This window comes from Pseudonaja textilis, chromosome 2, assembly GCF_049901715.1.
Source record: "Pseudonaja textilis isolate UNSWEBS1 chromosome 2, rPseTex1.2, whole genome shotgun sequence".
Classification (NCBI taxonomy): Eukaryota; Metazoa; Chordata; class Lepidosauria; order Squamata; family Elapidae; genus Pseudonaja; species Pseudonaja textilis.
The window spans coordinates 128,453,450-128,469,863 of record NC_141991.1 but is presented as its reverse complement, the minus strand read 5'-3'; the positions used below and the strand labels follow the sequence as shown (position 1 = coordinate 128,469,863).

At 40.0% G+C, this 16,414-nt stretch overlaps 1 protein-coding gene and 1 long non-coding RNA gene across 3 annotated transcripts in view; one reads left to right on the top strand and one right to left on the bottom strand.

Annotated features, from left to right (window-relative positions):
- The window catches only part of LOC148127075 (uncharacterized), a 136,686-nt gene that overhangs the window by 10,001 nt on the left and 110,271 nt on the right, over positions 1-16,414 (top strand). The gene's annotated exons all lie outside the window — the stretch shown is intronic.
- Positions 1-16,414, bottom strand: part of GLS2 (glutaminase 2) — a 29,829-nt gene that overhangs the window by 4,297 nt on the left and 9,118 nt on the right. For both annotated transcript variants that reach the window (XM_026717430.2, XM_087925199.1), the window contains exons 5-17: positions 15,769-15,848; positions 14,843-15,006; positions 12,884-12,942; positions 11,999-12,031; positions 11,371-11,429; positions 11,167-11,233; positions 10,981-11,031; positions 9,746-9,922; positions 6,924-7,055; positions 4,340-4,432; positions 3,638-3,699; positions 3,446-3,522; positions 1,176-1,239 (exon numbers count right to left, since the gene is read on the bottom strand). In XM_026717430.2, the coding sequence (XP_026573215.2) occupies positions 1,176-1,239; positions 3,446-3,522; positions 3,638-3,699; positions 4,340-4,432; positions 6,924-7,055; positions 9,746-9,922; positions 10,981-11,031; positions 11,167-11,233; positions 11,371-11,429; positions 11,999-12,031; positions 12,884-12,942; positions 14,843-15,006; positions 15,769-15,848 (1,118 nt within the window). The remainder of the gene's footprint in view (positions 1-1,175; positions 1,240-3,445; positions 3,523-3,637; positions 3,700-4,339; positions 4,433-6,923; positions 7,056-9,745; positions 9,923-10,980; positions 11,032-11,166; positions 11,234-11,370; positions 11,430-11,998; positions 12,032-12,883; positions 12,943-14,842; positions 15,007-15,768; positions 15,849-16,414) is intronic.

Genomic DNA, 16,414 nt, shown 5'->3' with positions numbered 1-16,414 from the left:
AGATGAGGGATAGAGAGGGGGGAGATGGTTGAGATACTGTAGCCAAAACAAAATATTTTCTCTTGGAAACCGAGGACATTCTCACACCTGGTTGGAGGAAGGCAGAGTGATGTCACCCGGCAGCCAGACCGCACCGTGATTGGATCATGTGACTTGATTGTTTTGAGAAAGTGGGAAAAGTTTTACTTTTAGTTAGGTGAAAACTGTGGAAGTCCTCAGAGTCAGTTTTCACCAGAACTGTGCCAATATATTTTCAATGAAGCTATTCTTTGAGGAATCTACCTGACTTGGAGTTTTGCTTGATATGGAATTATTACTTGGAACCCTGACACAGATCAAAAGTAAGTATGTATGGATCAGGTTCTATATTGGCTTAAAATTAGGACAATTTATATATCCCCCCATCAAGTACTATATTACAAAGATTACTTGATAATTTTATACTATGTTACAAAATAAATATTATTATTAAAACAAGTAGAGCTTTATATTTCTGGAGTATGAAATCATGTTGCATTACACTAGGTAGGATAAGTTCTTAGGCCATCATTGTTCATTGAAAATCTCCCAAAAGCATGATATGTCAAGTGATAATATTTCCCCAAAGTTATGACACACTTTATTGACACAAGGAGTCAGACTTAGTATTGTTATGGCAGTGTCTGGTGTACCAGAGAAAAAAATAATAAGAGACTTGTCAATATCCGACTCTGAATTAACAAGCATGCTAAATTGAAACAAGAAATTAGACCTCAGGTTACCAATATATGAACCTTTTTTCTACTCTGGATCATTGACTGAAATGCATCCTTTTTTCACAACTAAAGGAGAGAGAAGCTAAATTACAGTTGAGACCTTTAGATATGTATAGATGTCACGATAGTCACATTGCATTAGACTAAACTTTTAATTTGTTCACAGTTCGGTTCCAAGAGAGGCCAACCAGCCCTAAAACAAGTTATGAGTATGCAAACTATTTGAGTAACAAGAATAAGAAACTAACTTGATCAAGGAATTTTAGACAGAGAAAGAGGAAATATATTACAGGCAGCTGCTGCTTATGCTGAATAAAGTGCCTAACTTTACTATTAGGAGAAACTAGGTCTAAGATTTTATAATTCTGTAAGTAAAAAACAAGATCTTGAATCTGTAACTGTCAGCCCATTGTTCCTCACCTGTCCTTGACAAAAGGATTGATTCTGCAGGCCTCCATCAGAAACTTCACAACCTCCAGATGTCCTGTGGAGAATCATACAACTGGAACAATTTAAAAAGAGCCTCTTCTCTCTTTCCAAAGATGAGCTTTTGAACTACTCCCAAAACATCATGCAACATGGAACCTAGTCTACAGAGTTCTTCAAGGTGAGGGACTGCAGAATGGGGGCTACCAAGAAAGTCACAGCAGATATTTCAAGGATGGAAAAGTTTGTTTCTGTTCAGTTATGTAAGCTCTCATTGTAGGATGCAGATTTCTAAAGAATCTCTTGCTGTTCAGCGACACAGATCAGAAGAATTGACAAATTAAGAATTATTCTGATACCGTACATGTATGTTTCTCAGAATGCTTACACCATCTCTTAGGAAATGTACTTGGGGAAATTATTGTGATTGTGCAATTAGAGGTCCCCTGTTGTTTTTTCTCGAGAGCAACTGGACTTTCTGATTTTTCCTTGAAGACAGATTAACAGAGTTGGAAGTGATCTTGTAGATCACCTAGTCCAAACCCTCACCCAAGCAGGAGACCCTACACCATTGCTGACAGATGGCAGTCCAGTCTCTTCTTGAAAGCTTCCAGTGATGAAGCTCCCACAAATTCTGAAGGCAAGCTGTTCCATTGGTTGATTGCTCTCACTGTCAGAAAATTTGTCCTTATTTCCAGGTTGAATCTGAAGACATTTTGCTTCTCATCCAAGAAGCTTCTTCAGCTCTAGGAAAAGTCAGGTCAGAGCTGAAGAAGCTTCTTGGACGAGAAGCAAAACGCCTTCAAAGAAAAAACTAGAAAGTCCAGTTGCCTCTTGAAAAAAGCACCTTTCGTACTATCATGACCTGGGTGACTGAGAATCTTCATAGACATTTAGAGATCCCATGCTCGCTATAAGAGTGAGCCTTTTTATTTTGGAGTGAGACAGCATCATTTATTTACACCCTTATTTTTAAAAACACTTTAAAAATACCCTCCATTTAATATAGGTAGTCCTCAATTTACGACCACAATTGAGCCCAAATTTTCTGTTGCTAAGTGAGACATTTGTTAAGTGAATTCTGCCCCATTTTACAACTTTTCTTGCTACATTCGTTAAGTGAACCACTGCAGTGGATAAGTTAGTAACCAAGTTGTTAAATGAACCTGGCTTCCCCATTGACTTTGCTTGTGAGAAGGTTGCAAAAGGGGATCGCGTGACCCGGGGACACAGCAACGGTCATTAATACGAACCAGTTGCCAAGCATCCAAATTTTGATCATAGGGATGCTGCAAAGGTCATAACTCTGAAAAATGGTCATAAGTCACATTTTCAGTGCTGTGGTAACTTTGAACAGTCTCTAAATGAACTGTTGTAAGTTGAGGACTGCCTGTATGGGAATGTTTGGGATAATGTTTGGGAAAAAATTATCCAGCCTGGAGACGGAAATATATAATATTTAAATTTGCTTAACATAAATCTTGCAAGTCTGAGTACAACTTGCAGTTGGAGGAATAAGCATTGTGCTTCTAGGAGTCTCAGTCATATGACATTGAACAGTTAATTTTTCCTTCCTTTATTTTGTTTGGTGGTAGGGATACCAAGGGATACTAAGAAGATGATGACACCCATTTAAGGCAAAGCAATTCCATAATAAATGTCTGGGAGAACATAGAATTTCCTATCTTTACACCTGAAATTGCTTTGGATTTTTAGAGAGATCTAAATGTAGGAAACTTCATAAATTGATAGAATTCCCTTCAATGGCAGTATTGTATTTACTGCGTACTAAATACTTTTCACCTTTTACTGATCCTTTTCATACAGCATCTTCCCTCAGATCCAATACATTGTTTTTTTATGAAGGCTTATTGTTTTAAAGTGCACTCTGACTAATGGTGATGGATCAATATTATATTGAACTTACATGAATGAAAGCATTGCCTTCCCCTTCACAAACCCCCTTCCCCATTTTTGTTAGAGATGAGCCCCAGTGAAGCACCAATTACAAAAGGTCTGGTATATGTTTAAACCAGTGGCCCCCAACCTTTTGGGCAGCAGGGACTGGTTCTGTAGAGAAAGACCAGAGATGGGGCTTCACTTGTTCGCACGGCCCAGTTTCTGGCATGCCACAGCCCAGTGCTAGTTCACAGACCGGGGGCGTTGGGGAGCCCTGATTTAAACCATGCAAGCCTGTAGGTGTAAATGTGGATATAGAGCAGGTGTTTAGAAATCATGGCAGATTTGCATCCTGAACATGATACCTTCAGCTGCAGCAACATGCAAGGCCGTGCGAGAGTCATAGTCTTTCTGTTCCATGTCCATAGCTGAAAGAGCAAACCTAGAAGAAAGCCAAAAGGACAGAGTTAAATGTCATGGAAGGAAATTTCACTTATTTCACTTATATTCAAGATCTCTCTTCAGCACCCTCTTTCCCTGAATAAGTAAAATCATACCTCCGAAGAGCAGAGATATCTCCACTGTGAGCAGCAAACAGTAGATTCACAACAGTCTTGTTCTGAAAAAAATATGAAGCATATTGAGCACATCTGGCTTACAGTAACTCATCTTCATGATTTTGGAGGCTTTTAAAAAAGTCTCCTAATGAAATTTTCCACAACTGGGTTAGAATATAGCTAAAACAAGCTTCCAGTTGACTAGGATGGAGGAAAACACCTTCATTGCAGGCAGTGCTGGTTGTTGTTTCCTCACAGTTTTCTTATACACCATGACTGATCAACTATTTGTGCAACTGAATTGAGGATGGAAAGGCATCCCTGCACATCCACTTCTTCAGCTTATTTGTAACAGCAGGAGCACAGCAAAGGTTGCAGATCAGAGCTTCATGGGATCCAGAGTGGATGGTTATATTGCATGGATGGATGGATTCTTGAAACCAAGAAGGCAAAGATCTCCCATGGTTTTAATAATTGTATAGTCCTGAACTGAGAGCTCTCTAGGTTGGCAATCCTTACACTGTACTGTCTAGGACTTCTTGATAAATTGATGCACCTGAAACTCTCTTTTATACATCTTAAGCCCTGGGCCATTCACCAACCTCTGCTATTCTAACCTTCTTAAGTCCTCTAAGTTTCTCTTCCGCTCTAGTCCACTTAAATCTGTAGTATCTTTCCAATACAAAGGCTCTTGTCTCTTACCCTAACTTCATCTCCTTCACGGCGTGGATCCATCTTGCGGGTACAATGCAGCAAGTTGTCATAGTTGTGAAAATTGAAGAGGGACACCAATTCCTGAAGAAATAACAGTCAAAAGACAAGAATAAACATCAAAAAGAAAAGTTATAAAATAAACTGTGTAGTGCTTTCTAGTAATAAGTTCAAAGAAGGTGAAAGGAACACCAACATCCAAGATGCCACAGAACAGTGGTTCTTAAACTATGGGCTTTTTCATCCAAGAGACTAATTTGAACATATCCTGGGAGTAATGAAACAATTTGTAGTTGCTTGTTAATGACTTGATGTTCCAGTTTGGAACTCCTGCTGCAAAATGCTTATGTAAAATAACAATCTGGGGATTTTCTTTTGTGTGTGAGGGTAATGATATTTGAGACCAGGAAAGGGGGTAATTAAGTTAATCTGTTTAAGAATCATTGCATTAGAAGATATTCCCTACTTACAAAAATATCTATATTAGAAGATGAAGTCAGATCAGTACTCTGGTTATTACCAAATCCAAAGACAATAGGAATTGATGAAATAGCTACAAATATGTGACAAACAACAGAAAAACAATCAGTTCTAGTTTGGCTCTAACCAAACCAAGCCAGAAAATCTGAAGTACGAGACCCTAGCCAACAGGTCCAAACTTCTAGTACCAATTTCAAAGAAAGAAGACTTAATAAAATGTGCAAACAATTGCCCCAAATCCTTAACTCCATATGCTAAAAAAAAAAAAAAAAGCTCAGTATCATCCAATGCAGATTGGAGCCCCTTGTGAAAAGGAAAATACCAGATGTTCAAGTTCATTTTAGAAGAAGCCAAGAATCAAAAGGCAATCCTGCTAAGGCATGCTGGAAAATCTAAACATCCAAAGAACATCAGAAAGAATCAATTATTTTATGTTTTATTTATATGCCACTTTAATCTTTTTATAACCAATTTAAGGAGATGAACATAGCTAATACTCCATCATCACCCTATGTTCTTCACAACAACAACCCTGTGAGGTAGAGTGGGTCAAGAGAGAGAATGCCTGTCCCAAAGTTACCCAGCAGGACTAGAACTTACAATCTCCTGATTTCTATCCTGATACCTTAACTAGTAGACCAAACTGATTTTTAGTTCATGCTTCACTGACTACAACATGTCTTTTTATATTATTGACCTAAGTAATATCCTTAGGAAAATGGAATCTCAAATCACCCATAACCTCATGTGAAACTTATAGAGAAGACAGAAAGCCACAATCCAGACAGAACATGGCAAAACAGACTGGCTCCAGATTGATACAGAAATGAAACAAGGCTATAGATTCTCTTCTCCATATTCACCCTATAATATACTTAATATATAGTGAAGGAGGCTGGATTGGAAGAAGATGAGAGTTGGTTTTAAAGCTTGAAGAAAATAACTCAATAAGCAATGCAAATGATCTAGAACGGGGCTGTCAAACTTGTGACGTATCGTGACTTTCCCCACCTTCACTAAACTGGGCATGGGCATGGGCATGGCCAAGCGTGTGATGCATCCGGCCTACAGGCTGCAAGTTTGACAGTCCTGGTATAGAAGCTCTACTTATGAAACTCAAGGAGCATGGAGGAAATTGGATTAACTATAAGTGTAAACTATTAAAAAAGTACAGCAGCCAACCTTCATACTAATTTAAGACAGGTAGCTTCTGTCTTTTAGGACTGATTGTCTAGCAAAGGAACTAGCAATCAAGAAATAAGTCACAAACTAGCATTTGGTGGAAGAGAAATTAAAGCCTTGGAAAAGATTTTCAGATTACGACAATGTGGCTACCTATAAATATCAGAATCATGCATGAAATTCTTTTCCCTGGGACAGTCTACGGAAGCAAAAGTCAAACTCTGAAGAAGCAGGATAGAAAGAGTATTGACACTTTTGAATATAGGTGTCAGAGAAGCTTCCTGAGAATACCATGGACAACCAACAAACAAATGGATCAAAGGATAAATCAATCAGGAATTCTTATCCGAGACTCAAATTATCATATTTTGGATTTGTTATGCAAAGACTTAGCCCCTTGAGAAATCCAGGATGCTAGAAAAAGTGGAAGAAAAGAAAAAGAAAAAAGACAACCAATAGCAAGGCTGATGGATTTGATTTCAGCAGACATGAATGCATCACTGGAAGACCTGAAGGGCCATGGTGAGGACAGATCACCTTGGAGAAGTTTTATTATGTAGTTACTAAGAATCAACATCAACTTGTTTATTAATGCCAATATAATCAAGAATTTCAAAATTTGGCATACAAAAACTTCAGCTGTTCAAGTGCTTCATGGAAAAACTATTTGTACTTTCTTGTAGATGTCAATGTTGATATGTTTTCATGGTTATGACATAATTTTTTTTCCCCAATTGCCCTTCATTTAATATTTTTCATTTCTATCTTTATTCTAGTATTACTCATAAGAAACAGAGACTGGGAGAGTGGCCTGCAAAAAAGCTCAGCCCACCCATCAACCCAGTTCTACCACCTTTCCATCCATGATTCTCACAGGCTCCTTCTGTCATGTCTGTAGTTTCATGAAATTTACCTGACAAAACCCAATTCCTCTTGTGCTGTTGCCAGCTTTATCCAGAGGGGGCGATAGACACATCACTCCCATAACATTGGGCACCACCAGCAGGATAGCCCCAGAGACTGCAGATTTGGCAGGAAGACCAACCTGGTAATGAGAAAGAGATTATGTGAAGGATAAAACAAGTCACATTTTAAGTATCTCAAAACTCTGCCTCCTATTCAGCGTTAAACCAAATAAGTATAATTGAGGGACAAAGAGATAAAGTTGATTGCTGCAAATGGCAAAGCAGATACCCAATTTGCAGTATTTTCCAGTTGTATTATTAATTCTGGAAGCTCTTTGCAGGTGTAAATTGGGTTTTGCCTGGTGCAAAATTACATTTCATGCTGGGCTGGGAAAATGAAACTGGTGGCTATTACCATGCAGATGAAGCAGGGAAATAGCACTAGAGAGATGCATTTCTGAAAGCAGAAGTGGATCTGTATACAAGTACTGTAACCACAAATTCTGGTCTGCTACACGCACACCTATTTTTAAGAATGGTGCATTTCTGGGTTGTTCCCCCTTTGCAAAGCACCATGAAGAAACAAGTGCCCAAGAGAGGAGATTGCATTGCATAACTCTTAAGAAGTGCTCTATATTTTTCCAGAGGATGTTAGTGTACTGCTGTCAGAACTGAGCTGAGATCAACACAAGCCAAGAAGTATCCTATAGCATCTCAAGCCTCAGTACGTTATAGCAGCAAAGTGCCCCCTCTTCCCCCTGAAGCACAAATCTCCAGCATGGACATAAGCCTCTCTCCTCATGATCTTGAATATTCGTGTGAGGCAAATAGAGTATGAGGCAGTTGGTACAATCTTCCTAGATCTAGTTCACATCTCATACTATGATATAATGTGGCTTATTTGTTTTTAGGTAATGGAATAGCAGAATTGGAAGGGACCTTGTAGGTCATCTAGTCCAAAACCCTGCCCAAGCAGGAGACCCTACGTCATTTCTGACAAATTAGTTGACTATATCAGGGGTCGCCAACCTTTTGGACCTCAAGGATCACCAAACTCATAATTTTAGACCCCAGGGACCATTAACCGGTTCTGTGGGCATGGCCTAATTTGTGGGTGTGGCTTGGTGATCATGTGACTGGCTGGGCATGGCTTGTATTTACATAAATATTGATTTTTTTATAAAAAAGAGCAACTTTTACCCAAAATCAGGCAAAGCAGGCAGATTGAGTTGCTCACAGAATCACAGATTCATTCAGAAATCTATCTATCTGCCATTGACTAGCTCAGTCTGTCACATAAAATTTGCTTGCAAGCAAACTCATAAAATTTGCTAGCAAGCAAATTCACAAAATTAATTCACAACACACCATGTATGTAAATATTGACATTTTTATATAAAAAAGCAACTTTTATCCAAAATCAGGCAAGGCAGGCAGAATGAGTTGCTCACAGAATCATTCAGTGATCTATCTATCTGCCATTGGCTAGCTCAGTCTCTCAAATTTGCTTGCTTCAGTCCTAAGGGAGGTTCGGCTGTGCTTAGCTAGAAAGCAAGAAATCCAACCATTTCCTGCTTCCTAGCTAAACTAAATCTCCCGGCATAGCTGAACAGATGATGGTCGGAAAAAGGAAAAATAGCAACTTAGCAGACAAATTTGCTGGGTAAGGAGTGAGTGGGTGGGGAGGGTTCCCGCGGGCCATGTGGGCTGAGCAGCCTTGTGTTTCTGCGCAGCCTGGATTAATTGCTTTGGGGGGCTGCTCTGGGGGTGAGATTTCTCTGCGGCCCACCAAAATTTTCTCATGGCCCACCGGTTGGTGACCGCTGGACTATATCGTTTGAACTCAGGCAATTGTACAGGTAGTCCTTGACTTACGACCGCAACTGAGCACCACATTTCTGTGGCTAAGCAAGACAGTTAAGTGAGTTTTGTCCCATTTTATGATTTTTCTTGCCTCCGTTGTTAAGTGAATCACTGCAGTTGTTGAGTTAGTAACATGGCTGTTAAGTGAATCTGGCTTCCCCATTGACTTTGCTTGTCAGAAGGTCTCAAAAGATGATGATGACATGATTGTGGGACACTGTAACCATCATAAATATGAACTAGCTACCAAGCAATGCCAGTTTTGATCACATAACCATGGGGATGCTGCAACGGTCGTAAGTGTGAAAAACAGTCATGAGTCAGGTTTTTTTCCAGTGCAAGTCACAAAATGAATGGTTGTAAGTCAAGGACTACCTGCACTTTATTAAATGAGGCAAGCCATGACATAGGCCTCAGCATAGTATAGGAACTTGCAAAAGTGTTTCTGCTTCATTTCCATCTACATATGATATTTCTTTGGTCAAGTGATATTCAGTAGTACTCAATTCATCTGACCATTTCAATAGGATTAGCCTTTAGAAAACAGTCCCACAATAACGGACTAGTCCAGGGGTTTCCAACCTTGGTAGCTTTTAAGCCTAGGGGAACCAACTCCCAGAGTTGAAATCTGCCAGGCTTAAAGTTGCCAAGGTTGGAGACCCCTGGATTAGACAACTATATAAGAGACTGGAAACCGTTTGTGGACTTTCTATATGCTAAATATAATAACAGATGGTTAACAGAAGGATTTGAAGAATAGTTTAATGTATGTTTTTGTTTTTGTTTTTACTTTGTTTGTTTTACTGTTTTATATTTTATTTTCTATGATAAAACAATAAATTTACATTAAAAAAAGAAGATAATTCCCATTGAGATCAGTTGCCATGAAAATAGGCCTACCCTCTTTCTTCTGGCTCCTCACTGCTGTGTCTTCTTCCAACCCACCCAAAACAGAGCAGAAACTTACATGGAAGGCAAACTGTCCCGAGAAGTCGTACATGCCACAAGAATGCATGAGGCTAAGGGTGTTGCGGATGGCTTCATCACTGAGGACACACTCGCCTGTGATAGGGCAGATACCACCATTGGCAAGCGTGGCTGCCATGACACTTCCAGACTCACAAGTCACTTCGACAGAACACAACTTCATAAGGGGCAGGAGGGAAAGGTTAAACAAAAAATAATAATAACATCTTAGTAAGAAGTCCAGAAATCATTCCTAACCTTTGCTTGAAGTGAAAATTCAGGGTCTATATACACATGTGGTTTAACACAGAAAAAACACCTGATAGAATATTTCTTGAAAACGAAGGATTGCATTTGTGAATTCTGATTATGTGAAAGTCTCTTTTCAAGTGAAAGAGAAACATATAACGGAACAAAGAATAAAGGTTCTGGCCAAATATTCAAAGTCAACCTTTTTAACCTGATGCCTGTTGTATGCATCAGTGTAAACTGTCAGTCCCAATAATCTGCTAGCTGGGGATGATGGGGATTATAGCATATTGCAGTTTGAAGACACTAGCCTGTGCAGAGGTGGTATTCAGCAGGTTCTGACCAGTTCTAGAGAACCAGTAGCAGACATTTTGAGTAGTTCGGAGAACCGGAAAATACCCCCTCTGACTGGCCCTGCCCCCATCTATTCTCTGCCTCCTGAATCCCAGCTGATTAGCTGGATCTTCTTTTGTTGCCCTGCAGAGAAGAATGGAACTGGAAAGCAGGTTAGTGGGGTGGGGAGGAAATGGAGATTTTGCAGTATCCTTCCCCTGCCACACCCACCAAGCCACGCCATGCCCACAGAACCAGTAGTAAAAAAAATTGAATCCCACCACTGGGCCTGTGGGATATTAATTTAGAGCAGGAGTGGGGAGCAGGGGTCTCCAACCTTGGCAATTTTAAGACTTGTGGACTTCAACTCCCAGAATTCCTGAGCCAGCCACGCTGACCCTGATGTTCTGGGAGTTGAAGTCTACAAGTCATAAAAGGGCCATAGTTCCCCACCTCTGATCTAAAGGAATAGGTTTGAAAGAAGGAGAAAAAAAAGCACCAAAGCACCAAACTGCAATCCAACTCGGTAATATTAACTTTTTTTAAAAAAAAAAATCATCCTGAAATGGTTTAATTTTTTTGCCTCTCTCAAACTCAAAAGGATTGTTTTGGACCCAACATACCAGCTCAGCAGCAGTTCAAAATGCAACTTACCTGGAAATACAAGTCAAGAGCTGCCATCATGTCTGCACCACGTGGAAAGCACTGCCAAGTAGGGAAGCAAAGACAATAAAGTGGGGTCAGATCTTGGCAAAGTGGGGTTTCTTTCAACAAACACTGTGTTTATCCTGGTCTGCTAAAAAGCCCAGGGTTTCTCTCCCCCCACTTCCCTCTTGTTACCTTTTTGTCTTTGAGATAGTAGCCAATGGCATAATTCCGATCTCCTGTTTCTTTCTCTGACTGAAACCTGCAAAGACATGTGCACAAATCCTCATTTCTCCCAGTAACTGGATGTCTCCATTTGGAGAACTGTCATTCAGATGAAACCTGACGCTAGGCATTCTAACCACAAGCCCCACCACACACACAACACATGTGCTTTACGTGGTATTGCTGAATCCCACGTATTCATTTCCAGCCATCTTCTTCAAATAATCCACCACCTAGAACAGAAACAAACAAAAAAATTCATCCAGAAGGGAGCTCTTCTACGATCCAGTTCTTTTTTTATTTCAGTCTGGATTTTTCCAGTCTTCCCATATCCTTTCTTTCTTTTTCTGTTGCCGGTCATTTATTTGTATGCCTAACTGCGAGGTTTTTAATTTCATGTAACAGTTTGGTACCCATTTTGTTAATTATCACCCATCCTTCAAAATAAGAAGAAAAAAAACAAACACTTTTTTTTAAAAAAAAATTGGGATTGCAAAAGAGATGCTGGACAATTGAATGCTCCTGCAGGCCGCAGCTTCTCCATCCTTGTCCTAATTGAATCAGAAATACTCTTTGTCACTTTGTCATTTAGAAAGCATGCCCTTCTGTTCTACGTGTTTTTCACCCTTCATCACTAAATATTCTAGGGGATTTTTAAACAAATGTCTAAATCAAATGGCAGGATTGCAGTGCAAGATAAATGACTTGATCAGCCAGTGTTGCCAGAAAATCAATTTCTCCTCCAACCCTCCAGAAAGGGCACTGTGGAGTTTTCCAGCAGGGAAATGAAGATCACACTCACATAGTCAAACTTCTCTGCTTTATTGCAGCCCATCTGATGATGAAAAAGAAGAAAAAGAGAGAGAGAAAAATCAAATGCCTTTAGAGACACATGTGACAAATGTAAGCATCCAGGATGGTTGTTGTTAGAAAGTTTAGAAATACATTATAGGTTTAGCAATGCATTCAAAACCTTCTAGTTAAAATAGCTACAGAGGTCCTGGATCACTTATTGAAATGGGCAGAACAGCTGTTAAATCTTGTGTAGAACTTTAAGGACATGGAGGAATATTTAGCTTTGAGAGAGTAGATGAGAAGAGGCTTGAGGCTTGAGCTCCATATGGATCTGCCCTATGAAACAAGGGATCCCTCAACTTTGGCCAAGAGTGAGAGAGTAGAACAGATGCAACTCTGACAAAGGGGGAAAAAAACATAATGGGAAGATCAATGTAGCAACAGCATGTTATAGCCTATTGGTAATAGCAGGCATGACTAGAATGCAGCAAACAAACCCAAATTTTCTATAATCCCTCACCTTGGAGATAAATTGGAACCGGAATCCATCTTTATAGGATAATATCAAAGGTGATCCTTATGGAATAACCCAAATGTTGTTTCTGGGGTAGGGGAAGTAGAAGCGACAATGTGTGCATTGCAATATAGACTTTGCACCTTATGTAGAACCCCTTATATGGCAATGGGAGTTATTCACACAGTATACTAAGGCATAGTTTACCAAAGATAGCAGCTAATGGGTTCAAGCTACAAGTTAAGCCAAAATCAAACAAATCACATTCCAGCATTTGCAAAGTGAGTCCAGAGTTAATGTCTTTAATCTGAACTGTATCCAATGTCAGGGGACTCCAGCCCATGTCTAATATCAATACTAGAGCTGAAGAAACTTTACCTTGATAAGAGAGCTCACCACAATGGCTCCTGCATTCACCATAGGGTTGTGTGGAATCCCTGAATGCAAAGGAATGGATTAAAACAGGATTCTTTGAATTCTGCATCTTCCTCCTCAGTTAAGATTTCTCTAACTCACTGGCCTTCCCTATATAGCAGAATCTGGGTTGATTGGGGGGTGGAACTGTCAATCAAAGCACGGTCATATAGGGCACCTCCTTTCTGTTTACATACAGAAACTAAGGAATGATGGGTTTGGGAGGTGTAAGTAGATGGGCAAATCTGAGGAAGGCTGAGAGTTTTAGCCCCAGAAATCCTCCATCAGTCAGGGAAACAGGGTTAGGATTCTATTAATGATTGGCTATAACAATACTATAGAATCAGGTTAACTTCTTTAATACAACCCTTTAAAGTTATTTAATGTACGTCCATTCATTTTTTTGTGTTGAAGTTAGCCAAGTAACGGTTGTCCCTTATCTTCCCACATGTTCCATTTAGTCGTATTACCTCAGAAATAAATGAGAAATAAAGCTGCCTGGAGTCTTTCTAGTTTGACAGCCTTATAAATCTAAGAAAAGAAAAGGAGAATTTCTAAACCTCGGCAGGGTTATGATGTCAGGAAGACAAATAGATCTTGCAGAGATCTTGCACAGTTTATGGATGAGCTTTAAAATTAATTAATTTTACATTTTTAAAATTAACAAAAAGAAAAAGGACGTTCTCATCGAGAGGTCTGATTGGTGCCAGGTTTCTGTTGTTTTTAACGTTTTAATTGGTTGAGTTTTATAGCTTTGAAAGTGATTTTATATGTTTTTTTAAATTTTTCTTTGGGAGCTGTCCAGAATTGGTTGACAGATGGGAGGCTTTATAAATGTTTTTAAATAAATAAGATGGAACCACAATTCCCAAATCCTCCCTCAGCACTGACCAACTTTTTTGGCTGAACTGTAGAAGCCATAGATCTGCAGGACCTCTGAGTTGGGGAAGAGTCATGGTAGTGCAAGTGGTTAGAATGTAGTATTGCAAGCGGACTCTGCCCACAGACAGGAGTTCGATCCTGACTGGCTCAAGGTTGACTCAGCCTTCCACCATTCCGAGGCCAGTAAAATGAGAACCCAGATTGTTGGGGGCAATATGCTGCCTCTATAAACTGTTAGAGAAAGGCTGTAAAACACTGCGAAGCAGTATATAAGTCTAAGTGCTATTGCTAAGTGCTGTTAACAATATAATAAGAACTTTTGTTTTAATTTTTCATGTGATCCTAAATTACTGTCTCTTTGTATGCCATTATGGAGGCTTTACCGAAAATGAAAAAAAAAATCACCATTACTTTAATGAAGAATGCATATTTTTCATAGGTTCATTAAGTACCATTCACTTAATAAACAAATCATAATAAAAAGTAGGACCAATGAACTAATGGACTATAAAACATCTACCTAATAATCAAATACATATAAAAATAAACATAAGATGTTTGTAAGCAGTTCTCATTTCCCCCTTGCGTATGTCCCGTGGAAAGATCTGCCTCAATTTTGCATGGAATTTAAAGTGAATTGAAAGAGGAAAAGTTTTAATGGGACAGATGAAGATTAAGGGAAAAGCTCCCCTTCTTATTTTCCATGGGAATATTAATAGGGAAAATAGAGATACTTTATGACCAGCATTTCCATACCACCTTTCAGTACACCCAGGATTTGTACAATGTTACCATCCCGGAAGGTTAAAACAAGTATTTCACACGTGTTACACAAACTCTGGCTTGTCTTTCAACAGAAATTGCACCCCTGGCTCAAACATGTTTTCCATCACAACTGGAATGGTCTCATTCTCACAGTTAAGGCTTTTAGTAGTCAAAGGGGCTGACAAAGAACATTACCTGTGTTACAACTAGGTGTGCAAAGATTTGAACTGTGGTCGCCTGTTCCTCAGAACACGGGGGTTCCTCTCCACTACTCACCTTCTTCATTGAGAGAGAGTTTGTCGTAACGCAGCCCACTGGGCTCTTTGCCCACATACTGATGGACTCTCTCTGTGCCCAATTCACTGACAGCAACAGCATATTTTAAGGGCTTGACACATGACTGCAGGCAGAAGGGAGTCTTACTGTGGCCCATGGAATGCCTGGGGAGATGGAGGGGAGGGGGGGGGGAGAGAAATGATGTCATCCCTTTTGTACCCAGTGACAAAGACATGGTGACCTGACACTTGTGCAAAAGTTGGAATGCTGTCCCAAAAACATTGGAACGTCTCTTTATATAGGTAGTCCTCGACTTACAACAGTTCATTTAGTGACCGTTCAAAGTTGCAACGGCCGTATAAGTGGCTTATGACTGTTATTCACATTTACAACCATTGCAGCATCCCCATGGTCATGTGATCAAAATTTGGATGCTTGACAACTGGTTCATATTTATGACGGTTGCAATGTCCCGGCGTCATCTGATCACCTTGTGCGACTGTCTAACAAGCAAAATCAGAGAGGAAGGCAGATTCACCTAACAATCACCTTACTAACTTAACAACTGCAGTGGTTCTCTTAATAACTGTGGCAAGAAAGTTGAGGCAAAACTCACTTTACAAATATCTCACTTAGGAACAGAAATATTGGGCCCGGTTGTGATTATAAGTTGAGGACTACCTGTATTACAATCCCACTGAGTTTGGCCTGGTGGTTAAAACACCAGGTTAGAAACCACAAGATTATTTTCAGTCCCCCTCAGGCAGGGAAGCTCGCCGGGTGACTTTGAGCCAGTCACTCTCTCTCAGCCCAACACACCTCACCGAGTTGTTGTTTGGGGGAAAATAGTTTTTTCCCATTCTGTAATGTCCATCATCAACACCCCCCCGCCCCGCTCCTTTTGCATCTCAGTTCTATATACACACCGTTGTCCATCCAATGTGCAGAGAGATACACCCCAGATGTCTGGATTATATCTGGCCATTTGTGGAATGTAATTTGCTACCTATATAAAAGGAAAGAGAAGTTGTTCAGATGTGGGACAAGCCCTAGGGAAACAGTCATTACCCCTTTGCAGCCCATCAGTGGCGGATGAAGGCTCAATGGTGCCCTAAGCACTGACAAACCTTGGTGCCCCATTCCTTTGTACATACTGTACAAACGAAGCCATATTCTCAACTATGTGGTGCCCACTTTGGGCCTGGTGCCCTAAGCACGTGCTTAGTCTGCTTCGTGGTTAATGCACCACTGCAGCCCATCTAAGGGAGGGCAGTGGAGGACGTTTCTCTCATCCTCCATTCTACACCAGTGAGATTTGGGGATTAAATGGAAACTCAGAGAAACTCAGCCTGCAAGAGTGCACTAATGAACAAAATCAGCAGCAGAGGAAGAAATCCTAGACTGCCATATACATTTGTGGTTTTATGTTATTACGACATTGCCCTCAACTTACAACCATTTGTAGCGACCGTTCGAAGTTACAACAGCACTGAAAACCGTTTTGGAGGGATTTTAGTAAGAGTTAAGGATATTTAAGGGGAGATATTCAAGTTCTGTGCAGGTTGAATAAGA